The following is a 26613-nucleotide window of genomic DNA, read 5'->3' as shown; positions in this document are numbered from 1 at the left end:
TGTCCTTAGGTCTTCTGGCAGCAGCATGCTCTGATTGCATAAAAACTAATCCCAATGTATTTTGTTGCCTCAGTTATGTGCTGTGACATCATACATCCTGAGATAGCAGCATGAATGCCCATGAAAGACTAAGAAAACCCCTCAGGTGATAAATATAGCGAGGGAAACTTTAAAACTTCTATACAGTTATCTATATACAGTAATCTATCATGCCATTTGAAGATAGCTGTGTTTGGAGCTTCAGCCTATATACTTAAAGAAAAATCCACCCTTGGAGACTCTTACACAGGTAGATATCATCAATTTGTGATGTATTTATGCATTTCAGGAGTTATTTTGTGAAGTGTTATAATTTTCTTTTTGGTGTACCCACTTTCCCTCAAGCTGCCTCAGCTACTTCTACTTCAGTTAGTGATTTATTACATTTCCCAGAATTTTCAACATGCCTGAGAGAAGACATGTGAATTTTCTGCTTTCAAAGAAAAGTGGACATATGGGCAATAAATACAGCTAGCTAGCCAACTACTTTGAGAACATTGGGGCATGTTTATGATCACTGCAACATCCTTTACTCAAACTGCAACATGTCTTGTGGCTGCATTGCATTATGGTATATTGATGTAGGGATGTAACTATAGTTTCTGACACCAAATTTCACAATATAAAACTTTGACTGCATTGTGGAGTTGAAAAAATGACATGACATTCAGAATAGTCTTTTCTCTTCTGCACTGGAAGAACACTAGAGAGCGCAACACTATCTCACTACTGTGAAGACATTGTAGGCAACAAGATGAACTCCATTGTAGCTGCACTGGAAATATCTCAACATGATGTCACATCATCTACATCTGGCAAGTTATCTGGGGGAATAAGAAAAACACACCACAAAACAACAAAATGGGCCCAGAAATACAAGGCACATCACCAATTTGTGTTTTAGGGTTGATTTTTCTTTTAATCTATTATTCTGGCCAACAGATCTGACACTTGAACCACTTGAACCAAGCAGAGCGATGGCTGGTGATCAATGTGCGGTTACCTTTGCCCCTGCGGGGTCCGGGGCTTGTCATAGTCATAGTAGGAGCTGCGTAGACCTGGGTAGCCATTGGGAGGCGCATGCTCGTAGTAGCGATGGTGTCCCCCGTTGGGCAGACTCGACACATTGGCATTGTTGAGGTTGATGTTGGTGGATTTGGGCGACTTGCCATAGGAGTTGTGGTGGCGGTGGTGATGGTGGTGGTGGTGATGATGGTGGTTGGGGTGGGACATTGCATTGGCTCGACACAGGCGTCCCACTGGCTGCTCCATGTGGGCGTAGTGTGGGGGCGGTTGCACTTGGAGAGGCCGCTGCGTGGCGTTGGTCTGGTGGCCGTTGGATCGTCGATGGCCCCCGTTCATGACGTGGTTACCAAAGAGTCCACCGTTACGCTGTGAAGGAACGTTCAAGGTCAAAATGCCAGGGTTTCCATTTCTTACAATGGAGAACAAATGTGCTATTGATGTTAAGTCTCAGGGTTGATTTTCTTTTCAGAAATTGTATGGGCAAAAAATAAGTTCAGAAGCTGGTTTAATGGCTTATGACATTATGTGAGCAAAATGTTTGTTTGAAATGGAGGAAAAACATAAGAAGCCCAAATAAACTAAATAAACTAAAAAGCTATATAGTTCTACTCTTTTGTAGATCAATACATTTACTAGAGATTTTAACACTGTTTCTCTATTAGTACATTCCCCCCCACTAAGTCAAGGATGTCAGACAGGTAAAGGTTGCTCTTTTATATGTACATTACTATGGAAAAGCTCCACTGAGCAACTTCATAACCTCAGATAGAAGATAATAATACAAGCATAATATTTAACTTTATGCCACAGATATTTACCCTGCCAGGCAGGTAAAATTAAATCAGTTACCCTATAAATTTCCTCGTCTTCCTCTGGAATAAAGTCTACTAGTTCGTCATCTTGCAGATCACATGATATCGCTCGGCGAATTTCGGGCCCAATATCATGCAGCGTGCGAAGGCCAGCCTGAAACCATGACAATGAAAGGGCTAAGAGCTACAGCTGGGACCTTCCTCTGAGCCAAGAGACTCTTTACAGTACCAACATCATACAATCACAACCACACATACTGGGCATACACACATCTCTGCTGGAATATGCAACACCTGACATTTACAGTGCTAGACAGACTGTGAGAGATGAGAACACAGAGACAGACAAATGTGCTCTCCTGAATGTGGCCTGCTGTGAGTTTACTCAGTTGAGATGTGTTGTGTAGCACCCAGCTGTGCCTTCTCTAACATTTGCTTTTGTGAATGCATTGAAAATCAATTACATTTATTTATTTTCCTTTCCTTTTAGTGTAAGTAACCAAATTAGCAAGAAATACACAAAGGTTTGTAAACAAACTATAGGCTGGTAGGGGAAATAATAATAGGATCGATCGTGTTGATCGTCCAACAATGATATATGGTATTTGAGGCAAAGATAAAGGAAATGGAAACAAGCTTGGCATATGAACTTTGTGAGCCGATGGGTGAATTGTGATGCACAAAAAACACATGACATGACGATGGTAATGGATGGAGACAGTGACACACACTTAACATCAACATCTATGACATAAAAGGACGCAGGGACATGAATAACAGTGGTAAAGTTCACACACTAGAGACACGTAAATCACAGGAACAGATTCATACTGTACACCAATATCTTTGATCATGAATGACCTGCTGAATCATAAACCATAACATTAGCACACTTAATGATATTTAAATGAAATGCACAAAGACAACTTTTACAGACATCATTTCATCATATTAAAATGTTCATAAATGTTTTCACACATTTTCCCCAATATTCTCTCTCTCTCAGACACTAACATGCACGCACACACACACACACACACACACACACACACACACACACACACACACACACACACACACACACACACACACACACATGCACACACTGTGAGGCTCACCTGTAGAGCAATGGCTGTGTTGTTTTGGGAGGGGTGTGCACCCACCAGGCCTTCCTCTTTACGTTTCTTGAATTTCCTAAAGTAGTCCTGTATCAGGAAGGTGGCATAGAACTTCCCCACGGTTACCTCATCATCTGAGTGAACAGACCACACAAACGCTTCCTGTGTCAGCAGGTCACTACACAGCACCCTGAGAGAGAGAGCCTGTCCATGACCCTTCCCCTCGCCCCTTCTCCTCAACACACTGGGCAGCACCCCCTGCTGTAAATGTGATGCACTCATCAATGCCCACCCACATGATATATTCACATCATATACATCCATCTTGATGGTGTATATACTGTACCTCAATCTGCACCACCTGAGATCCTTATCTGTAGTCCAAAGAGAACAGAAAACCAAATATATGCTACAGTACAGTGTGCCTATTTTGGAAGAGATTTAGATGATCCAAGGTAGATCTTCTATATTATGTTTGATTTTAACTTACAAAGGATGGTGCAAATAAATGCTCAAACACCTATTAATGTGTGTAATAGCTGTCAGTAATATTGCCACTGTAGCGTCTCTCTATCCCCCAATGGTGGGCTAATGATAGAGAGAACAGAAAAAGCACAATTAGGGTCAAATAGGCTCATGTCTCAAACTACTCCTTATTTTCAATCTGTATAATTAGTAGTGCTATTTAGACTGCATTATTATTAGATGACAGTTGAATTGTTCAATATTTAGGCAAGATTTAGTTTGAGCCACTTTTTTGGATGCACTCAAACATATTTTTTAGATATGTTTTGTTGGGAGAGAGCGGGGTGTTTGGACAGCTTCTGTGTTAAAACGTATGTCCGAGGATGCCATTTACTCTACTACTTTAGCACATGCAAGCAAGCAGACCTAGGCATACATGTCAGTGTTAGTGTACATGTTTGTGTTTGCGCTCATGTTATGTGCTTGTGTCATGTGATGTATGTGAATATGAGTCAGTGAATACTTCAGCAAGAACCTGAAACAGTGTATGGGTGTGTGTGTTTGCATGTATGGTGTACTTTTTGTCCAGTGGATTTTTTTTTTATTTTTTAAAAAGAGTATGTGCGTGAGTGCGTGAGAATCATTCTGAAGCAGGGGTCTGAGTCACTTTAAACAAGCACGCTGGGGACAGAGATCGGAGAGAGAGGCAACACTAGTTCCATGCCACCACCCTAAAACAGAACTGCTTCAGAATATTCTGAAGTACTTAAGAGTTTTGGATACATAGATAAACAGTATAAGGAAAAGAAGCTGTGGAAGCTCAAGCAGTGAGAAAAAGGACAGAGATTAAGACAACAGAGAGACAGACAGAGAGGAGAGAGCGAGAAAGATGTAAAGCAAGATGAGAGGTAGGGAAAGAGAGAGAGAGAGATTAGTGAGAAAGACAGAGCATGCACTTGCACAGTGGTCTACAAGGCCATGCAAGCCCAAAGCCCAGCAGACAGTCAGTGGCCTCCATCAGCATCCAGGGCAGGAGGGAGGAGTGTGGATCAAACACACATGGATAAGAACACACTGCTGAAGGGCAACCAGGAGAACATGAGCAGAGCAGAAACAGCAGGATACAGCTTTATTTGTGTGTATGTGTGCGTGAGTCTGTCTGGGTGTGTGCACTCTACAGTGTGTGTTTACAGTGTGTGACGTTGTACCATATGTGTGAGTGAGTCTTTTTTTTTTTATTTTGGAGCGTCGTTATGAAAGAGCAGTTTCTTGTTTCCTATAATTCTATACACACAGCATGTGAATCGGTGGATGCAATCACTATGTCCACTTGTCATGTGTGAATTTGTGCAGGTTCATTTAGTTAGGTTTGTGTGTCAAAGTATAACAGAAGTGCTATCAGGCATATGTAATTTCTTCTGACAGACACGGGCCGATTCCACTAACCACCAGCAGGGGGAACCACTTGATCCAGCAGCTTCATGCTGGTTCTCTTCCAGATTTTCTTGATGACAGCCCGCAGCTCTTCGTTAGCCTGCTCTAGATTACCTGCACCACAGGGGAAAAAACCTCCCTGAGAAACGAGCACACCAGTTCACAGCCATTTTCAGTCGACACAAGCTCGTAATTACAGGTAATGGAGAACATTGGAGTGCGTGTGTGTGCGTCAGCAGTACATCTTTATGTGTGTTTCAGCAGCAGTACAGTGTGGTGTGATTTGTGCTTATTTGTCTCATACCATCTGTTTTGATCTTCAGGGCCGTGCGCACCAATGCAAACAGAGTGGCGTTGAACATGACTGTGCCGTCACTGTTCAGAGGCATGTTCATGGCTACCAGTCTCTGAAAGAGAGAGTGGTTACAGGACTTTAACATGGTAGAACTGGAAAGCTAAATAATCAGTTTACTTGTGTGCATGTGTGTGTGTAAGAAGAGAAAGAGAAGAGAAGAAAAGAGAAGAGGAGAAGAGAGGAGAGGAGTGGAGAAGAGACCTTGCAAGCTACTCTATGAGGACACAGTTTGCCAAAGCCGAGAGGAGGTTGGATTCGACGGAGCAGGGTTACAACATCCAGATGTTTAATTCTGCCCCTGTGTGAGAGAAAAGCCAAGCGTAAAACGTCACTTGTTAATGTACCTTCTTTGGGACACACTACTGTACACAAGCATGAATGTGAAATACTTCAGATACGTAACAAAGCACATACTTTGCCTCTGGGTCATACTCGGACCAGATTCTCTTGAACTCATCTAAGTGGTGTGGGCCGAGAATGGACCAATCACGTGTTAGATAGTCAAAGTTGTCCATGATGACGGCCACAAACAAGTTGATAATCTGGAGAAGCCAGAAGAAAATGTCTTAGTATGTTTAGTTTTGTGGTGCATTTATTTATTTCTACAGTGTGAAGAACTGTGGGAATGTGTGTATCACAACAAGTACAGTCAGCAGAGTTTGTAAAAGTGTAGATATCAGCCATAATCCATGTCGGACAGGGTTGTGAATTGTGACCAAAAAGTCCTACCTCTTGATAGATATAGTATGTGTTTTGATATACATACATCCTGTATAGGCCTATGTAGTATATATACATCCAAATAAATGGATGTATACTATTATGTATACTAGTCAAATGATGTTGAGCTGTTGTAAGTGGTAAAAGACATAGTAGATGAAGTCGTTTTTTTCTGGTTGGGTGAAAATTTGCAGGTAAGGTGAGAAGATAAAAGAAATAAAGGCAATTTTTTCACAATAATAAAACCTTTACTTTCTTTTGTTTTGTAGATACTGCTCAATAAAGAAGAATCATTGCAGAATATACTCGCTAGCAGAGATTCTGGGGTTCAAGCCCTAATGACATTAAGCTCAATATGAGCTATATGCTATTACTGCACAGGCCACACCCACATCACCAACCAAAACCAGATCATTATGGTGGACTTGGTAGGTCCAAGAGGCAAATTTGGAAAGCAAGGATTACTGGATCTGGCTACAAAGTTTGGTGTCAGTCAGACTTCTTTCGTATGAGATATGGCCTTTTAAAATGTGAAATGTCACTACAGTGCCCCCTACAGTGCCCTGGTGACAGTGCAGGAAGTAATACTAGGCCCAGTACAGTATACTGAACATGTGTACCAGGAAGGCGCAGAGCATGTAGAAGGTGATGAAGTAGATGATGGCAAATCCACTGCCACAAGTCATCTCCTCCCCAGGGTTGTAGTCTGACTCTGGGTCACACAGTTTGCCTGGCATACATGCCAACATGATCTCTTGCCATGCCTCACCAGTGGCACACCTGGGGAAGAATGCATTTATCACTCAGCAATGTAGACCCAGAAAAGTGAAAAACACTATAACAATTTCCTCATGACCCCTGACCCCTACGGACCTGAAGAGAAGCAGCACGGCCTGAGGGAAAGTCTGGAAGTTGTTGTTTCTGTTGATGTGAGTGCCGTCCACCATGGCAATCTTACCAAACACCTGAAATAGAAATATTGTCCAGAATATAACTGTAAAAGCAACCAAGGTAAGACTGAGTGGAAAGACATTTTCCATCAAGTTTTGTTACCAACCTGCATGCCAATAACAGCGTAGATGAAGAACAGCATGGCTATCAGAAGAGCAACATATGGCAGGGCCTAAAGGCAAAAGGAGTGAAAAAAGGAAGTAAAAAAAAACATTGATATTAATGCATCAGTGACTTGGATGTTTCCCTCAAGTCAATGATCGGCTAATAGTAGTACCAGGCCTCACCTGGAAGGATTTGATGAAAGTCCACAGCAGGGTACGAATGCCCTCCCCTCTGCTTAGCAGCTTGACCAATCGCATAACTCGAAATAGACGGAAGAAGGTGATGGAGATGCGAGCGCTGTCCTCAGTGTTCTGTGGGGAATGAATCCCGAGTCAGAGGATGGGAGAGCAGTAGTGTATTTACTGTACAGAGAGTACCTGGCTGTGCTTTACTGGTTATGATTATGAGGTCTAAACTGAGACCTGAGTACAAGATACATATGGGCTGAAAAAGCAGCACCGCATCTTTATGTCATGGAAAACCATTAAAGCTTTTAGAGAAAAGTAGTTTTGAATTTGAACAAATCTTTAATTTCTTGTCCGGTGGCAACCACCAATTTTATGACAGATGTTCAAACTGCAGCAATTTTATAAATCACATATATGGCCCTTGATTTGAGACCAAAAGTGGTTCTGGTAAAGTAACTGATACAAAATGAGAGTGATACAGAATGAGCGTAGTCTCTCATGCAGTGTAGCTGCAGCTGATATGTTTCTGTCAGTCTGTGTCCAAAGCACTGTCAGGAGCTCTGTCACTGTACAGACCTACAGGGGAGGAAGCAAGGAGGCAAGCATGCTGGAAAAACCTTGCCATACTTGACAGGACACATCTGCACAAGCATGGCACCCTCAGTCCAGAGTCACTGCATGCGGAGTCACAGTGGGACCAACCCTAACGGGTCAGCCAGGAGGTTCAAAGGTCAAAGCTGGGTGACCTGATCCCAGGGGTCATCCATGGGTCACTACCACACGCAAGAATGGTGGCAGAGACCATGTAGCAGTGTCAACGGTACAAACGTGAGGAGCGGCCCAAAACCGCTCCCACCTAACGGGACACACACTGCCACGTTTGAGTGACACACTCTCCTTAAAAACTCCAAACAGTTAGGAAAATGAAGAGCAAATTCTTGAGGATATATGCAAACAAACAAACAAAACATCTGAAAACAAATGTGAGAAATTAAAATACAGAGAATGGAGACCTTACCATGAGAACATAAATGAAATTGAAATAAGCAATACAATAGATCATAGGAGGTATTGTAGACAACAGAAAAATAACAAACAAAGAAACAAATGCAAATCTAAACATGGGCATGGCCCTGAGAGGGGGGGCGGAGCATCTTACCCCCGTCTCATCCACCTGAGGAGTCTCCGTTGGCTTTAAAATCAAAGACCTGTATTAATGACTTATACAAAGTTACTACAACCCGCAGGTCTCCCACATGTTGGGCCAAACACTTACACATAACATTTTAAAAGTATTTATCACACGCCAGGACATGTCATTCAAGACGTAGACAGAACTAGATCACTACTCTTCTCACATAAAATATAAAACTGACAGGACAAAACTATCTTATTGTTACACTATGACATCAAAGACGGACATTCATCGACAGTATATTACAACCTATGTACACTTAAAATAATGACAGACATGAAACATAATCTTAATGCTTTAAACGTTTAACACTGCCACGCAACAGGTTTGTAACGCTTAACAAAAGTCCTATGTAGGACTTACAATTGCATGTAAGACTGACAAACAACATGAAATTACTTAAATACTAATTAACATGTAAGACTGGCACACAACTTTATCACTCCCCCTGTGTAATGGTCATGACTGATGCGATTAAATGGTTTTAATGGTTGAAATGCTTGGCGCTCTACTGACAGTGTTAATGAAAAGCTGACTGACTGACATAACAAATTTTATGAATTCATGTCATGATAAAAGCACTATAAGTTAGTTATTGGCACACAGCCCAGATTCATAGCTAATGGTTTATTTTTCCTGTATCTCATCAAAAAGGCTTGAGATACAGGCAAATACACATCAACATATGACTTGACTAGACGGAAATCATACATTGTGTGCACGATGCATCATTATTGCCACACACCAAAAGACTGTAGAACATTGACTGTATGTCAAGAGGAAATGCCAACAGTGTAAGACAACTGCAACGTCACTCTCATCTGCGTTGTAATGAATTCATGTAAACCAAGTTGTTTTGAACATGATGTTTTTAAGTGGCTGAAATGAAACAAATGCTCGCTGACCAAAACAAAACATAATAAAAATATTAATCTACCCAGTCTCTCACACAAATCCACACCCATACACAAATATTATTTGATAAAACAGTTAGTAATAACACCCTTAAGTTACAGGATATTGACAGTATCCAGAGTGTGTATTGTATTCAGAGAGAGGCCAGGTGCATAATAAAGTAAAAATAGTATCTATCACAGTAGTGCTTACGCTGAACCTGCATTATGATATATGATTTTACAGCAAAAGTAACTCAACATTGAATAGGCCTAATGTCAGCAGAAGGCAGCGCTCAGCACTGGAAACAAAGAGATACTCCAGACAGATATGGCTTCATTCAATTCCCTCAGCACAGTACTTCACAAACTGTCAGTATGAAGTGCAGAATGGGCAGAAATGATAAAATGTAGAATTAGCTTGAGGAGGTTCTTTAGGTAATCCTGGCCACAGCGTTGATGGAGCATGCGTTGAGCATCGCCACGTTGCAGAGAAGCACTGCACACACACGCAAGACATTCTGACGATGAGGAGCCAATGGTGAACTGATAGCAATGCAGCAACCCATGCATGTCAACAGTGCCCTGCAACAAAGCTGCCACAGGAGGGCGCTCTCACAGTCCAGTGCAGAAAGAGGTGAGTGAGTGAAAGAGAGCGAGAGAGACAGACAGAGAGAGAGAGGGAGGGAGAGGAAAACAGAGAGAAAAACAGAGATAGGAACAAATACTACTAAGGAAAATAAAAACAGACAGACTGAGACATACTGAACAGGGAAAAAGAGAAAAGACAGAGATGTAAAGAGGGAGAGAGCGGATAGATAGGTACTGTAGAGGTGGTCATGCACCTGACTGGAGTCTACACACCTGCTCTACACATGAGCTCCATTCTGAGCTTTAAGAGCTCACTACAGGAAGACAGAACAGAACACAGAGACAATCACTCACAGAGACACAAACACAAGATCATCAAAGAACCTCAGACTCAGCTGCAATAAACCACCATCAGTGTAAACGATATTATCAGGACAGTCAGGACTGCTTTAAGTGTCTTCCGATCCACTGATGAAGCTTTAGTTTACAGAATCTTACCTGATAACTGCATCATGAAAGAATGCTTAGTCTTTTTCTTTAATTTGAGGACCGTAATTGAAGCCTCATCTGACTTTTAAACCTAATGCTGATACATCTTTGATATCAATCCAGTTTTGATCGTATCGCTACATGACTTGATTCGATTAGTTTACCTAATATTGATGCCTTATATTAGGCGCATGTGAAGCCGTAGCGGCCTACACAACGGAAAGGAAAAGAAACAATAACATTTTTGAACATCTCAAGTTGTGTCCAAATTTCAGATGGAGAATGTTCTTTACAGATTCTACATCTGTCCTCAACGTTGTGTAGGATGGACAAGTCCAAGCTCTGAGCTCCAGGGCCATTCTGTCTGGAGGGAAAGATCGAGCGGTATGGCAAGAGAGAAAGGGCAAACTTCACAAAGGCTCTATGGGAGAAACTGACCGGAGGAGAATGGAGCGGGTGGCCGAGCGCCATCTGTGAGAGGCGGGACATGGACAGGGTGTTAGGGGATGAGGTGAACGCCTGACACTCCTCAGCATGCATTCAGAGAGGTCACACTGTTCAGGTGAGCAGCCAAACAATCACGCAACTCATGAATGGATTAGGTACAGGCAAGCAAATAGCAAAACAAAATAAAATACATCGTAGATCAGCTATTACGAACGAGTAATTGGAATAGCATAATATCTGATCTAGTTGGTGTATGTCTATGACACAAAGAGGAGCAGCCACATGCAATGACAGCAAACCAGAAACAATAGTCAGTGGGGGGTGAAAGGTGCCTCACAAGATCCACTATGAAAGGCCTTGTGAAATCAATATCATGTCACCAACATTCACATCATACACACATACACACGCACATACACACACACACTCAAGTACATACACACACAGAAAACACACATGCATAAAAACAGATAACCTACGTGTACCACAGTACATTTTTAACAAAGTTAGTGCTTATCCACAGACATTCATGCAGACGCACAATTTGGAACACAAACACAGAAACACTGAAATATGAAATATAACTCCAGAAAAACAGCACTGCAGCTCAGAAACTAGAGCACTCAGAAGGGCTGTGGGGATGGGGGAAGGTTGAGCAGTGAGACTTTGGTACACTGCACCTATAATAAGCACCATCACCATATCTATTCCCAAAAAACGTGGTGAAATGTTGCTCCCGTAGTATCCCTGGCGTGTGTCCGTGTCTTGGACTATGAGTTTGAACCTCTATAGTAGCTTAATTTTTACCAGGTAAACCCAAAGCACAACACAGCAAAGTAGATCACATTAAGACATTTAGTCTTCGTTTTTAGGTGTTTTTGTGCAGAACACTGTCCAGCCAAGCCATAGAAAGAAGAGTATTTTTGTAGTTGGGTAAAGTAGAGAAGTAGTCATCCACCATTTTATCGAGCCTTGACATGAATTTTGAAAGTGACTGACTGACCTTAATCAATGTTGAAACAACATTTCGATTAACATTAAATCTATGCTTTCCTGTATTGCAGAATTAGAAATATCTATTTTTTTCCCAAGTCAATAAAACGACTAGATGACTAATTTAGTTTTTAATCCATTAGCACTGTAAAGGGGTCCCAAAGATAAAGTTGTTATAAAACAAGTTACACACAAAAGACATTTGGATCATTGCCATACTTGCCTCTACAAGTTTCTATGGAAACAAAATGAACAAGAGTAAGAATTAGACAACCAGTCGGACACATCGTAAATCAAACTGCTCTAACCCAAATACAGGCCTAGGTTCCCAGGGAAATGTGTGGGACACCTCTTTTGAAACATATTGTCACTGTCACGTCAAGAGTAAACGATCGGCATGTTCTTCATTATGTCATGATTCCTGTAACAAACGGTACTGTTAACACATTATTGATGATTAGACATGCAGAAGCTGTAATATTCCGACAAGAGAATCTAGACATAGCACTTCCAGCAACAGGACTGTACATGGAGAAAGGTCAAACAGAAGCTTTACAGAAAAAGCCAATGGCGCCTTACAATCTTGGGCAAACTGTGCATAGCTTTCCACTAATAATGATATGAAGTTTTATCATGCTAAGTCTCAAGTTATGGTAGCTCTTACATTTTGAAGTGGAGGGTGCAACTAAACGCACCGGAGGACACTAATCAAATTCAAACTGGTTAAGCATGATGGTGAGAGATCACCACTTGGGTACTGTGAACAATGCTGGAGATTGCCATATGGCTTTATTGTAAGGCTTCAGTTCCACATGGGAGGCAGAAAAAGTAGTACTTACATTAACTTCAGTGATAGCAATATCGACGACGCTACCAACAACAATTAAGGCATCAAACGTGTTCCAAGCATCAGTGAAATAGTGCTGTTGATGCAAGTCACAACACGCATGGTAAAGATGGGAATGAAAGAGAGAGACAGAGCACGATACAGAATGAAAGAGAATAATACAGATGATCGGGGAAGAGGAGAAAGTGAGAGGAAGAGAGAGAATGTGCAAAAGGTTTGATGAAATGGCAGGGTCAGGGGAGGACAAAAAAGGAGGGAAAATAGAGACAAGAAAGTGTTAAGACTTTGAGCGATCAGAGAGAAAGCAAGAAACCCGAGTCCCGCCGTGGAAACCTGCCATGTGAGCCAAGGCTCCCGGAACACAGAGAGAGGTCAGAGAGCGGAGGGGCTCGTCGAAGCGGGGCTTACTTACATCAATCTCACTGAGAACAATGTCTACTATGCTCCCAATCACAACCAGGGCGTCGAACACATTCCAGGCGTCCCCAAAATACCCCTGAGTGAGGTCGGGCGAGTGGGCAGGGCGGAGGTGAGATTAGCACAAAATACCATGTCTTAACTCTCACGCTGAAATTCATCTATCTCTATTAACATAAAAACACACTGGAACCCCTGCTGAATATTTCAGTGCACTCATGCATACAGTTTGTGGTTGATCATGGACGTATTACAGAGTGCTAAATCCACACCAACCAGATGTTAATATTAATATTACATGCATAAAACCACACCACAACACTACTGCTAAGAACTTAACAAACATAAAGTATGTGCTATCTCAGAGTAAGCTATCAAAACTGTATGTCATTTGTTTCCCAGTCACAGACAGCAGATTATCACACTGAAAGATATATACTGCATCATCACTGCACCCCACACTCTGTCTCTTACTAGCATCCTGTCCTTCTTCTCAACACAGAGCTGTTGGCCAGGCAGGACAGTCAAGGGGAAAACACTAATCATTCATGGACTGTTCAAAATGCGCACGTTCACATATGATGTTCTATTCTTAAACACTCTACAAATAGAATTGTGTAACAATAAGGGTATATTAAACAAGGACGTATTTGTGTGTGTGTGTGTGTTTGTGTCTGTGTGCAGCTCACCCTGGGTTTGAAAGCGATGAGTTTGAGAACCATTTCCACAGTGAAGACAGCAGTGAAGACCATGTTGAGAATGTCCATTACATAGTTAAAGAGCGCCGACTGGCCGTAGTGCTGCAGAGGAGAGATGGTGAGAGAAGACCAGAGGGGGAAAGGATGTCAGGGGCTACTGCGATTTTGAAATGCACTTCAGTGGATTGTAGACAAAGCAAAGCAAATGTGATATGTTTTAAAAAATCTTAGAAAATCTTAGAAAATCTTGCAAAATGGCAGCACAAAATTTAAAGTAATCATTAAGTCACTGGTAATAAAATAACAGTGATTCCTCTATATTTTAGAGTCACTGAATGATGAATGATGATTTTTTTTCCGTATTTTGCAGGTAGGCCATTGCACTCAGACCAGTTGGTGCTTGATCCTTCCACAAAATGTCTATTCAAATTTATCTATCTATTTATTATTTATTATTATAATAATATTTAATATTATTTAGGAATTTTTAACTTTATACAAATAGGATTGTTATTGAATTTATCACCCATAATTTCCACACACACAGGAGCAGGATTCAAAATAAGCATTTGTGAAACTTTTTCATCCCTCATACCTGAACAAAGTTTTATTTTGCTCCAATGTTTGTTTACAAACTAAATAAACATAAACAAATATAAGCATAAATTCATATTTTTATTCATAATTTATAATCACATTTACTTTGACATCAAAATAAAGGGTACATAACATACAGGGTAGTGTCAGATCTTGTTTAAAAAAATCATAAAATAAATTACAGATCATAAAATAAATATTGTTAAAATATCCTCACTGTCAGGTGTGACCCCATTCTTTTGAACAGACAGTGATTTCTTTCCCAGCATTTCATAGAATTTTGTAAATGAACTCTAAGAGCTGGTTTGGTTTCAGGGGTGTAATTACAGTCAGACTTCTTACCTGTACAGCCAGGCAGAGCGTGTTCAGCATGATGAGCACAAACATGATGTACTCAAACCCGGTGGAGTTCACCACATACCAGAACTTGTACTGGTACGGGTTCTTAGGGATGTACCTCCTCAGTGGACGAGCCTTCAGAGCGTACTCCACGCATTGACGCTGCACAGAAATAGATGTACTTAGTTTTACCGTACAGCTGAGAACAGACTTAATAGTCCTGTTTGACTCTAACAAAGCCTATTGTAAGCTTAGATCCTGCAGTGTAACGGACAAAAGGTAATAGCCTTTAGCCTCCTCTAATAACAGATTAATCAGATCCTCTCCATCCTCGGGATGTGATCAAACCAGAAGGGGATTTTCATGAAAATTTGCCAAATGGGACACTGGCATTTGAGAATTGCAGATAACTACTGAAACTGTACTGACTTAATTCCCACTGTATGCACATCCCAATGCTTAAAGCAAGATGAAAATTAAAAAGCACCTAAATATGAATTATTGTTGAAACTCCCGCCACTGTGTACAGTCTTTTCTACCCACATTAACCACAAACTCGAGAGATTTAGTGTACTAGGTTTCCTGTGGAGTTAAGTGTAGATTTACCAACTGGAAAACAGATCTCCTCAGAAATGTATAGATTTTAATCTGAAAATCTATTTAAGCATTTTCCAATACTTATATAATACATTAAGAACTATATATACAGATTACCTACTGCTTATCATACGTATCATTACATAAAATCCACACACTGCTTCCACACACACCAGCACTTTACACACACATAACCACAGACGTGTAAACATGCTGACTCTGACCTGGTTCTTGTCAAGTTCACAGTTTTTGTACTCTTTCTCTCCTTGTTCCTGAAATGTGACGATCACAAAACCTACAAAGATGTTCATCATAAAGAAAGCGATGATGATGATGTAGATGATGAAGAAGATGGAGATCTCAACGCGGTAGTTGTAGATGGGGCCGAGGTTCTCCCTGTTGGAGTCGATGGCCTTGTATAGTAACCTGTGAAGGGACAGCAACAGAGAGAACATGTGTTGAAACAACATAGATGCAGCGCAGCAAAGATTTCCCTCAGGTATCATAACTGAAGTGTCATACCCCGTTACTAAATACTGAGATTTAACTTCTCATCCCAAAGCATAAACATGGGAGCAAAAAGTGCGCATCTTACGCAGGCCAGCCCTCGAAGGTGGACACAGTGAACAGAGCCATCATGGCCATGAGGACGTTGTCAAAGTTGAACTCGCTGTTGTGCCACAGTCGTTTATGGATGGCCGGCTGGTTCACATCGCCATCCTTATACAGGATGTAGGTTCCCCTGAGAGAAAGTGACATGTTGCACGGTCAAAGTTTGGAGGTTGAAACTCAAAGCAGGCTCAGGGAACATTACAAGTCAAATCAATTCATGATATATGATAAATGAAAGTAATATGTTGTACAAGGTAAAGAAATAAAACTAACTTGCACTCTTCTGGGCTGGACTTGGCTTCATCTGTACAGCGATAGAACTTTCCCTGTGGGGGAAAAACAAAAACACTGTCACTCTAATAATGCATACTGTAACCATTAACTTAGTAAAGTAATAATCCAAAACTTTTTCATATAAATACATGGCTGTTTTGTTATACTCTATCACCAATTGATACCATACAGTAGTGATTCAACCTGAGTGTCTTTATTATTATAGGTAGGTATGTATAGGTATGTTGGACCAGTGCCAAAACATCAAAGCAATAACCGCTTATCACCAATCAAGAAAAACAAGAATCTTGCATATTATCACTTAAACATCTCTGGTTTCATCTGTAATTCTGATTGTTTTCAGCCTCAGTGCTGCTGACCTTGAAGAGCTGGACCCCTATGCAGGCAAACATGAACTGAAGCAGCGTGGTGACAATCATGATGTTACCGATGGTTCTGATGGCCACAAACACACACTGGACCACGTGCTGTAATGAAGAGTGAATAAAACGTTAGTAGGTTAAACTGGCAGATTGCATTCATACTGACAAACAGAGTCTATCATTATGGTTATTAGTGTGGATGAGCTGGAGGACGACTTTGTGATGACGTCGTACCTTTAGGCCTTTGGCTCGGTTGATAGCCCTCAAGGGTCGAAGAACTCGAAGAACCCTAAGAATCTTCACCACTGAGATGGCCGAGGACCTGAACGACGACATAAGGGTGTAGTGTCATTTAAAAAAAAAACTATTAAATCTCATGTACTGCCTCCCTACTGTTTCTACTACCATCAGCTAAGATAAAGGAGGCAAGTGCATCTGCGTTTGTAGGTACTCACTGAATACCGAAGGAGACGAGGGACACTCCCACCACCAGCAGGTCCAGCAGGTTGAAGTAATTCCTGCAGAAGGCCCCTTTATGGAGGAAAGCTCCGTACGTGGTCATCTGAGGAGAGGTCAGAGGAAGTTAGAGGGGCAAATGACGAAGAACACACACACATACACGTCATCAAACACACCGTACACTAGACACACACACAGTGTTACAGTTACACCTCACACTTCAGCAGACGCAGACACACAAACGAGCCTGTTAGCTAGTAAAAACATATACACTCACAAACAGCACTCACTCCCTTGCGCACACACACACACACACACACACAAACACACACACGCACAACACTCTGTAGACACACGTCTCCACACTCTTGTAGATCACTCTGATTCGGGGTGGCGAGCTCAGAGCAGTAAAACAGGAGGCTAAAGCTACCATCGCCACCCCAACGGCCCTTAACTACATGAATGTAGTAGTAAGTCATTCATTTCACAATCCACTATGGGACGAGGCAATAAAACATGCAGTTTGTTGCCATGCTGAACAGGGATATTTACTACCTGCAAGGGCTATGGTTATAGTGATTGGAAAGTAGAATGCCCTTACTGTTACATTCATGTGGGCCGTCGTCTTAAAGCACATTCCATTATGTTCTTTAATAGTTTAGAATAAGGGGAAGCAGCTCCCTATTAAAACTTCAGAGATCAGCAGGCAGAGAAGAAAAACCAGCCAAAATAACTCTTATTCAAATAATAAAAGTAAAGGATTCGTTTTCCGAGTGCATGAAAATGTAGAGCCCTGCAGAACCTCTGGCAAGAGAGAAAGAGAGGTAGAGAGAGGGCGAGAGTGCGAAGAGCACGACTACAGGGTGGTAATTCAAAATCAAACAGCGGTGGACTTGGCAGGCCTTTGCCCATTTGGCTGTAGACACAACTCCACATTTCTATGCACTCAGTCAGGGATAGCAGACTGAACCATGCTCGACAGGAACATGGTTGGTTTTGCCCCCTCTTTTATGGATAATCTGAAGAGCAGTCAGTATGAGAGGCATGGAGCTGGCTTTGACTGGAGCTGACTTTACATCTTTGAACACCTCCCAGAAAATGACTTCAAACTCAACTTCAGCCAATGCCACATGTCTTGTCAGCCCATTAATATTTGTTTCATTGCACAAAGAGTTGCGTCATGTTTTTCATATCTGCATAAAATTGCATCATCAAAATTCAAAATCATTTCAGCGTTGACTGCCCAAATATGACATGACACCGATGTTAGTATGTAATGTCGATGTTTCCTTCCCCCAACATGAATTCTTTGATTAGTGGAATTTGAACAAATCTTGCGTTTGCGTTAGTGTGTGCAAAGTAGCTAATGACAGTTCCAATGGGTTTTTTTTTTTGTTTTTAAAAGAGGTGCCATGAAGAAAAAGCAAATAAGAGAAAGGAAACAAACAAGCCAGGTTGTACTGAGTGGCAGGTGACACACAAGGAGAGAATGCAGCAAGGCTCTCGTTGTCATTTAAGGGGTTACCTTCAACACGATCTCAAATGTAAACATACTAGTGAAGACATAATCTGCATAGCCTAGGACCTGGAAGGCAACGAGACGTTTGGAGTGTTATTGGGGTGTAGTTAGTCACAGCACGGACAGGGGACACAGGGCATTTACCTTCAAAACGATCTCAACAGTAAAGATAGCCGTGAAAGCATAGTCAAAGTAACCAAGTATCTGTAAAAAGCAACGTACATGTTTAACAAAGACAGTACATTGTGCATGTTCATACAACATATCACAACAAGTTGAATGGAAAAAAACATTCTAAACACTTTCTGGAAAGGGTTTGTGAGGGCACACATCATACACAATACAAATTATAGATTCTTTCTAGTTCATAGTACCGTAATAATACTACGTGAAACACAGGGATCACTGGGTGAGTGTTTACTAAAAGGGTCAAAGAATTATTATTATGACACTAAACAAGCCCAATTTGCTAAACTACCATTGCTGTTGTAGACTGTATTATTAATGTCACATCTAATAAACTCGTCTTTGCTACATAATCTATTGAAGGTCATACATTAATTGCTTTGGTAAACTAGTTGGAAGGTTTGCGAACTTACAATATTGCGTGCTGAGAAGTTTCGGATAGGATCCTCAGCAGCGAGTGAGACAGAGCTGAGCATGATGAACACCAGGATGAGGTTGGTGAATATGTGATGGTTGATGAGTTTGTGGCATCCCACACGGATCCTGAAGCACAGAGAAAATACAGCATAGCAAGAAACCTCGATGTGATGAGGAATGTAAGCTCTGTGTGTGTGTGTATGTGTACAGTACATGTACGTGTAGGTGTATGAATGTATGAGTTGTTTCTTACGGGTTTGTGTTGCTGAATATGAAGAAGGCACTTCCTTCTGGGATGGGAGTGATCTTCTCCTTCTTGACCAGCTCAGAGATGGCCGGCCGAGGTCCCGCTGGAACCTCTGGGTCCTCCTCCTCCACTGCGTTGTCATCATTTTCCTCCTCTTCCTCCTGACGGTCAAGTTGTTAAAAGAGTGCGATTGTATACAACTCCTCAAACTGTAAAAGTGAAATACTGTATAACTTGCAGCTCATTGTTTGAATGAAATTTATAGTACCTTCTCATCTTTCTCATCGTCCTTTTTGTCCCTGTAATAAACAAAAAAGATATTGATTTTGTTACCACTGTCAGCATGCAGTTACCAACATCTCAGGCACTTATGTTACTAACATTAACAAGGTTAATATTTGTCATACAGAGACTTAGTAAAAGATCAGATTGTCACCCTTTCTTGTCTCCTTCATCTGTGTTGAGAGACTCTGCATCTGCCAGGTTGTCCACAGCGATAGCCAAGAAGACATTCAGGAGGATATCTAAGCAGAGTGTTCAGTAAAGGACAACTTCCTCTGAAAATACTAACTAAAACTACGGTTAGAGCTAGGGTTAAGGTCTGAGAGCAAGATTAGCAATGCAATTTATACCAGTTGACTATCCAGCTAATAATACAGTTATTAGAGGCTCTTACCAATAACTATAATGCAACTAACACTAGTGAGAAGAAGCTGAGAAAGTGTTATGGCTGGAGCAGCTACAGGCGTGTCAGTATCAGTGAGAGGATACAGTTTCCACAGATAAAGAGGATGATGAAGTAAATGCACACGATCATCCCTGAGGAGGAAGGGCCACCGTACGCCATGATTCCATCGTACATAACAGCGTTCCAGTCTTCTCCGGTCAGGATCTGTATGAATCATAACCCATAATACAATCTTCATCAGCAATGTGTCAAGTCTAACCACACGGCCATTTGAATTTCTACATCAGCCTGTAAACACACACCTGAAACACAGTGAGCAGGGCTTGGGGGAAGTTGTCAAAGGTGCTCCTCTTCGTCTGGGTCTCATCGAAATTGAATTTGCCGCCAAACACTTGCATGCCCAGCAGGGAGAAGATGATGATGAAGAGGAAGAGCAGCAGCAGCAGGGATGCGATGGACTTCATGGAGTTGAGCAGAGAAGCCACCAGGTTACTTAGAGACTGCCAATGACTAAAATACCAGCGAGAAAGAGTGAGCAAGAGAGAGAGAGAGAGGGAGAGACAGAGAGAGAGAAAGAAGTGATTAATTGAACACCACACACACACACACACACACACACACACACACACACACAGACGCACACAGCATGTGATGGATCTTACCGCGTGACCTTGAAGATCCTCAGCAGGCGGACGCAGCGGAACACAGAGATACCGAGCGGCGACATGATTTCCAGCTCCACCAGAATAGTCTCGGTGATGCCGCCACACACCACAAAGCAGTCAAAGCGGTTGAACAGCGACACAAAATACGCCTGCAGCCCAAGACTGTACATCTTCACCAACATTTCACATGTGAACAGGGCCAACAGCACCTTGTTGGCCACATCTGAAACATCAGAGAAAAACACATAAAAAAACAAGTACATGGAATGTGAGATAAGGGAGGTAAGGTAACATGAACAGTATATTCAGAATTTTATTGATCTTATCATGATCAAGTCCTAGTCCTAGGTTAAAGTACCAGAGTCCACTTAAAATCTTTACTCACAAAATAGCTGTTTTTGAACACAGAATCATCTTTTGAAAGATTTTGAAATAGTCACTCATGAATTTCAGGCAGCAAAATCAAAGCCAAACCAAAAACAGCTGTGTATCATTTTGGAATGAAAGCCTTCATTCACTGCGGAGCTGTACGCACCCTGCACTTGTGTCAGCCAGTCAGGCTGGTTGTAGTGCTCCGACGATATGGTGAGGGTGTTGAGGAACACCAGGATGATGACCAGCCAATAGAAAGGCACCGATTTTACTGCCAACCGGCACTTCCTGCGGCAGCACCTGTTCCAGCGGCGCCAGCGCCGACTGCAGGTAGAGCGAGCAATGTCAGTACAAAGAGTAATGTCAGTACGACTCACTTCACTAATAAAGTGATTCAGGAGCACCTAGGATCTGGCTACATACATTATATCTAAACAAAGGAATAAATGCATCACTCCAGTGTTTTTTTTTATAGCAAATCAATATGGCTCGTTTCCATAAACAATATGAATGCAGTGGAATGAGGGGGAAGGGCCATAGGGGAACTGCGTCAATATCTTTTTTGCAAGTCACGCTGTACAGTAAACAAGCTCAAAAACACTGCGTAAGGCTATGCTCTAAAAATACCTTATGGTACATGCTGACTTTATAAGGGCCGTTGATTTATCATCCACAGTAAAGTCTCATTAAAAATCTCAACAGAGCAGGGCACAGTGAAAGCCAAGCACTTACAGAAGAGACTGTATAATCTCATGCAGACACAAACCTTACAATAACATCATGCAGAGACAGAGCCACAAGAGCATATACTGACCTGAACTTTGACTTTGAAATTTTTTGACTGAAAGAATCAAGAATTGGTCAAAGTTTAGAAATGCAGGTTGAAGGGAGAAGTTATCTAGTAGACCGTAAAGATCATCAATTAATCACAAGATGAAGTATGTCCAACAGTAAAAAGTCAGGAGCATGAAAGGACAGGAACACAATATGATCGAGTTGTACTGATATAGGTGGATTGTTAACACTAACTTGCCTGTAGAAAGCATATTTGGTTTTAGCAATTTCAAATCAAAAAGTAAAGCTGCCTGTGATGTGAGAGCCTTGTGTTTTCCAGTATCTGTAGCTAGTGTCATATCAGGAAGGACTGCAATGTAATGTAATAATAGGTGTTCTGTTTTTAAAGACAGTTTAGTAGGTTGGTGGCTAGTCTCAGGTGTGTTGTGTACATTGCTCCACATTCTCACCATAGAGGCCCGCAGCACGGCGTTTTCTCATCCTCCCCGTTTGGATTCTCTGTGTTCACAGATTCTGTCTCGCTGGCTGGCACGCTCGCTGCAGCAGCAAATAAAGCACACATCATGAAAAAAAAAAAAAAAAAAAAATCACACGCACTTTTCACAAATACTCCTAAAATACACACAGCACATCCCGAGGGGAGAAGTGAAAAAGAAATGAAATGAGGACTGCCTGCATCACACCAGGCATTTCTGAGCGATTTCAGAAACAAAAAAAAAAACAGCAAAGCTAAGAAGGATTACACCCCAAAAACTATATCCAAGTGCATCATAAACAGTCTTATAGTGGCCGATTTGAAAAGAAAAAGAAAGAAAAAGAAAAAGGTTACTGGTGATTGTACTTTTTTTTCTTCCAAACCCTGTTTAAGCAGCAAAACTAACCTCATAGAAAGGAAGGAGCTAAGCATTGTTGCTGTGCAATCATTGTCATCATCACTATCATTTACCAAGTGCTGAATGGGAGCTGACATGGGACAGGCGACTGGACAGCTGCTCTATGAGGGCTGACTGATGCAGACAATGAGGAGTAGAGGGAAGAAGAGAGCAGGATGAGGAGGACAGAGCTCTTAAAGCTGTCTCTGAAATGCTGCTCTCAGAGCACTCCCGGTGCTTTAGAAGAGTGTCTCTACAGACAGATGATGATTAAGACTGTGTGAAACGTCTCACTGCTTTAACTCGTACGAGGGAGCGCGGCCTGTCGAGAGCGTACACCGCTGCTTAGTTTGTGTGAGAGTGTTCGCTTTGATTCCTGAGTCGTCAGACAGCTCTCAGCTCTGCGAATAGTGCTGACTGCTGGAGTAGTGATCTGGGTTTAGCCCTGTTTCCTATATTCACACTGAGCCCCCGCTTTCAAAATGGAACATGGGAAGAAAATGTGGTGTGGCTGCTATCAAACACACGCTGTATTTCTATTCCTCAGCAGACTCCTCTTTACAGGGGATAGTACAGGCTGGGCGCTTTCGGTTTGAAACAGAAGGCCTTGGGGGAGGGTTGGTACAGAGGAAACAACACAAAGGGAGTAAACAAAAACCGAAAAAGACTGTGATGCTCAGACAGAAGGGTCAAACACAATAGCAAAGCACAAGCAGGGTGATGAGGCATTATATTAGGCTGCACACACGCACACACACACACACACACACACACACACACACGCACACACTCTCACTTGGGATGCTCCAATAGGAATTTTTGAGCTACTACTTACTGTTTCATGTTTAAAATGAATATGTGTCGTACCTATCCACTACCAATCTATTCAGCGAAAATATCTTTGCGAAGAAAATAGCAGTAGACTTTTGAGTAAACATTTGAGTAAATAAATGAGGTTCTGCACTGACAGATGGAAGTGAACCTGATGTTTTTTGTGCTAGCACAAGATGGCATGCAAGGCAGCAGTATGGTGTTTATCAGTGGCTGCAACAGATCAAATTTTCTGCTTTGGAAAAAATCCTTCCAGTTTGGAGGATCAGAGTTCAGGCAGCACTCTGATCTCATTATTTTGAGCAAATTTCTGTCTGCGTCAGACAAATTAGAGCACTGGTTCCCAACCTTTTTGGCTCGTGACCCCTTAAAATGAAGCGATGCCTACTCGCGACCCACCATCATAGGCTGCATATGGTGGGGAACAGAATTTTCCCTTTTCAGGTCATTTCATTTGATTAGCAGAGGAGGCCTAGAGGTTTTAAACTATGCAGTATTTCACAAGAAAAAAGCAAAAATTAGAGAAGTATAAGAAAAAAACAACATGATAATGAATTTGCATTGCATTTTTTTCATATCCCATAAATCATCTTGTGACCCACTACAATTATCTCGTGACCCCCTGGGGGTTCCCGACCCCCAGGTTGAGAACCACTGAATTGGAGCATCAAACACACACACGCGCACACACACACACACACACACACACACACACACATGCACAAGAACTCAAGAAAAAACAACATTGGAGGGAAACCACAGGATTTACCATGAGTGTCGGAGGACTGGCTGAACCACCCAAACCTTCCTTTCTTCTTCTCAGTAAGGTCAGCCAGAGTCACCCCTTCATGTGCAATGCATGCAAGCCCATGCATTCAGACACAACCGCACAGCAGAGGAACAAGGGGGCGAGAATGGGCTGCTATCAACATGGGTCAGAGCAGACAAACCACCACAACAACATTCACGACAGCAGTATTCAAAATAACAATAGCCAATGGCAAGACCATCGGGAGCCACATGGACTGTAGACACTGAGGAGGGGTAGAAGAATAACATGGAGAGCTGTTAGTCACAGTAAGCGCCTGCAGGTGACGAGGCCCTATACTAACATGTTACAGTGCAAATTAAAACATTTACATGTTGACATGTTAGGAGGGGCTCATATCCCATCGACAGACACCAAAAGCCAGGATGGATGTTGAAGAAAAGCACCATGGACTTTCCTCCTCACAACACGGAGCCTCCACTCGTAGCGATCTTTAATAGGAGCCTATTTGAAAGCTCCAGAATCCTCCAATTGGCCTCACAATGCATTTTTCAAGTGGTGTTGGCTGTAAATGTTTACTGTATGGTAATGAAGGTAATGGTGCTGCTGTAATCTTGGGAGTAAAATGCAGTAACGTTATACAGCAAGTTTATGGAGGACAGGTGGACAGAGGCAACAGTGAAACAGTATGTGGACAGCACATGCTAGACTTAAGTTAAATTGGTGGCAGGGAGTATCTTTTCTAAAGCTCATATCTTTAATTTATGGTGTGTGGGGAGATCGTACTGAGCTCCAGCTGAGAGAGAGAGAGAGGGGAGGGGAGAGAGAGATGAGAGATCCTCCGCTTCAACTATATGGTTAGAGCAGTTGCAGTTTCTCTGTTCTGCATCATGTGTGCTGCTTATATAAAGAGGATTTGGATTAGGAGTTTTTCTTCTGCTCAAGTAATATGATTTTTCCCTTTCTCCCTTCTCAGACAAACTCGAGTGGTACACACAGCACGCTCCACTACCAGCAGTGACTAACCCGTTGAAAATAATAACAATCTGCACACTCTGCTTCAAACGCCTCTCCAGTCCTTAAATTGAACACCCTTAGAGAAAGACTGCCCTTTAATCAAAACAGTTCTAAAATCAACAATATAACATATCTATGTATATATGTGTGTATGTGTGTATGCAAGTGCATGTATGCGTAAAATGGCCAGTGAAAGTGTCGTCACCTGACAGCTCAGCTATGACATGGTATTTTGGGTAATCTTTCATTATTAAATTAAAATTCCACCCTCAGATACTCTTACACTGGTTATTTTGTGATGAACTGTTAACCGTAATTCACCTTTTTTACGCTGCACTTTCCCTAAACCTGCCTCGTCTACTTCTACAGAGTTATTGATTTCCTACATTTCCCAGAATACCTTTCAACAACCCCCAGAAAACCTGCTAGGACTGTGTTCAGCTGGGTTTTATGTGTAGGTGGAGAGAGCAATAGCGATAGCATAGTACAGCTGAGAAAAAGAGAGAGTCGTGTCCCTCACTCAACACACAACATGTCTTGTGGCTGCATTGCATTCTGGTTTATTGAGGCTACTGTCAGTGGAGAACTTGGTCTCTCTGACTCTTCTACGATGGATTTCTCTCAGTATTATTATTGAAAGTCAGTGCAAAATGGTGAGTCTAGAAAGAAGCCCTTTCTCTTTGATGCTAAGGGGCTGACACTAAAACCTTCAATTTACCGTTGATGTTTTAGATCACTGAACATTTTTCTCCTGTTAAACTCCATTGTAGCTGCTGGAAATATCTCAACCTCAAACATACAATTGGCCAGTTATCCACAGTTATAAGACAAATACACCACCAAACAACAAAATGGACGCAGAAATGCAAGGTACATTGCCAATAGCTGTGTTTTTGACTGTGTTGAGGTGTTTTAAGCTGGATTTTTCCTGTAACTAAAAAATTATCTTTTGGCTTTATCCCACTGTTTTGCCCTAGATTACACACTCTCCTGCACTTCCTCTGCAGACAGAAAATGATCACTAAATGCAGTTACAGTAAACACAACCCTCTCAAACCAAGAACCTGTGCAATTATGCAGTGTTGGCTGTTTTCCTTGATATCGCAGGATCAGATGCGTTCAGTGTTCTATAATGGAGGACAGTTGGCAATGCACTATTACTCTTCAAGCAGTGTTAGTTCTGTCCTTAACT

The 26613-nt window shown here is 41.8% G+C and overlaps 1 protein-coding gene across 1 annotated transcript in view; it reads right to left on the bottom strand.

The window, feature by feature from the left end:
* Positions 1-26613, bottom strand: part of cacna1da (calcium channel, voltage-dependent, L type, alpha 1D subunit, a) — a 37380-nt gene that overhangs the window by 3674 nt on the left and 7093 nt on the right. Inside the window, exons 7-41 of the mRNA XM_071520699.1 lie at positions 24405-24479; positions 22382-22469; positions 21952-21978; positions 21301-21461; positions 20763-20988; positions 20403-20610; positions 20184-20304; positions 19849-19936; positions 19681-19711; positions 19419-19573; positions 19162-19291; positions 18707-18766; positions 18569-18628; positions 17040-17146; positions 16819-16906; positions 16582-16689; positions 16202-16254; positions 15912-16058; positions 15541-15742; positions 14723-14881; positions 13775-13885; positions 12661-12744; positions 12045-12056; positions 8373-8405; positions 7208-7336; positions 7027-7092; positions 6843-6934; positions 6590-6749; positions 5664-5791; positions 5451-5547; positions 5199-5301; positions 4907-5008; positions 2996-3129; positions 1915-2031; positions 1043-1431 (exon numbers count right to left, since the gene is read on the bottom strand). Of these exons, the coding sequence (XP_071376800.1) occupies positions 1043-1431; positions 1915-2031; positions 2996-3129; positions 4907-5008; positions 5199-5301; positions 5451-5547; positions 5664-5791; positions 6590-6749; positions 6843-6934; positions 7027-7092; positions 7208-7336; positions 8373-8405; positions 12045-12056; positions 12661-12744; positions 13775-13885; positions 14723-14881; positions 15541-15742; positions 15912-16058; positions 16202-16254; positions 16582-16689; positions 16819-16906; positions 17040-17146; positions 18569-18628; positions 18707-18766; positions 19162-19291; positions 19419-19573; positions 19681-19711; positions 19849-19936; positions 20184-20304; positions 20403-20610; positions 20763-20988; positions 21301-21461; positions 21952-21978; positions 22382-22469; positions 24405-24479 (4051 nt within the window). The remainder of the gene's footprint in view (positions 1-1042; positions 1432-1914; positions 2032-2995; positions 3130-4906; positions 5009-5198; positions 5302-5450; positions 5548-5663; positions 5792-6589; positions 6750-6842; positions 6935-7026; positions 7093-7207; positions 7337-8372; positions 8406-12044; positions 12057-12660; positions 12745-13774; positions 13886-14722; positions 14882-15540; positions 15743-15911; positions 16059-16201; positions 16255-16581; positions 16690-16818; positions 16907-17039; positions 17147-18568; positions 18629-18706; positions 18767-19161; positions 19292-19418; positions 19574-19680; positions 19712-19848; positions 19937-20183; positions 20305-20402; positions 20611-20762; positions 20989-21300; positions 21462-21951; positions 21979-22381; positions 22470-24404; positions 24480-26613) is intronic.

The sequence above is a fragment of the Centroberyx affinis genome, unplaced genomic scaffold (genome assembly GCF_046629955.1).
Source record: "Centroberyx affinis isolate AG114_WGS23_722 - 3 ecotype Tasmania unplaced genomic scaffold, CSIRO-AGI_Caff_v1 ptg000824l_1, whole genome shotgun sequence".
Taxonomy (NCBI): domain Eukaryota; kingdom Metazoa; phylum Chordata; class Actinopteri; order Beryciformes; family Berycidae; genus Centroberyx; species Centroberyx affinis.
Note: the sequence above shows the minus strand (reverse complement) of the source record. Positions and strands in the feature narration are given on the sequence as shown.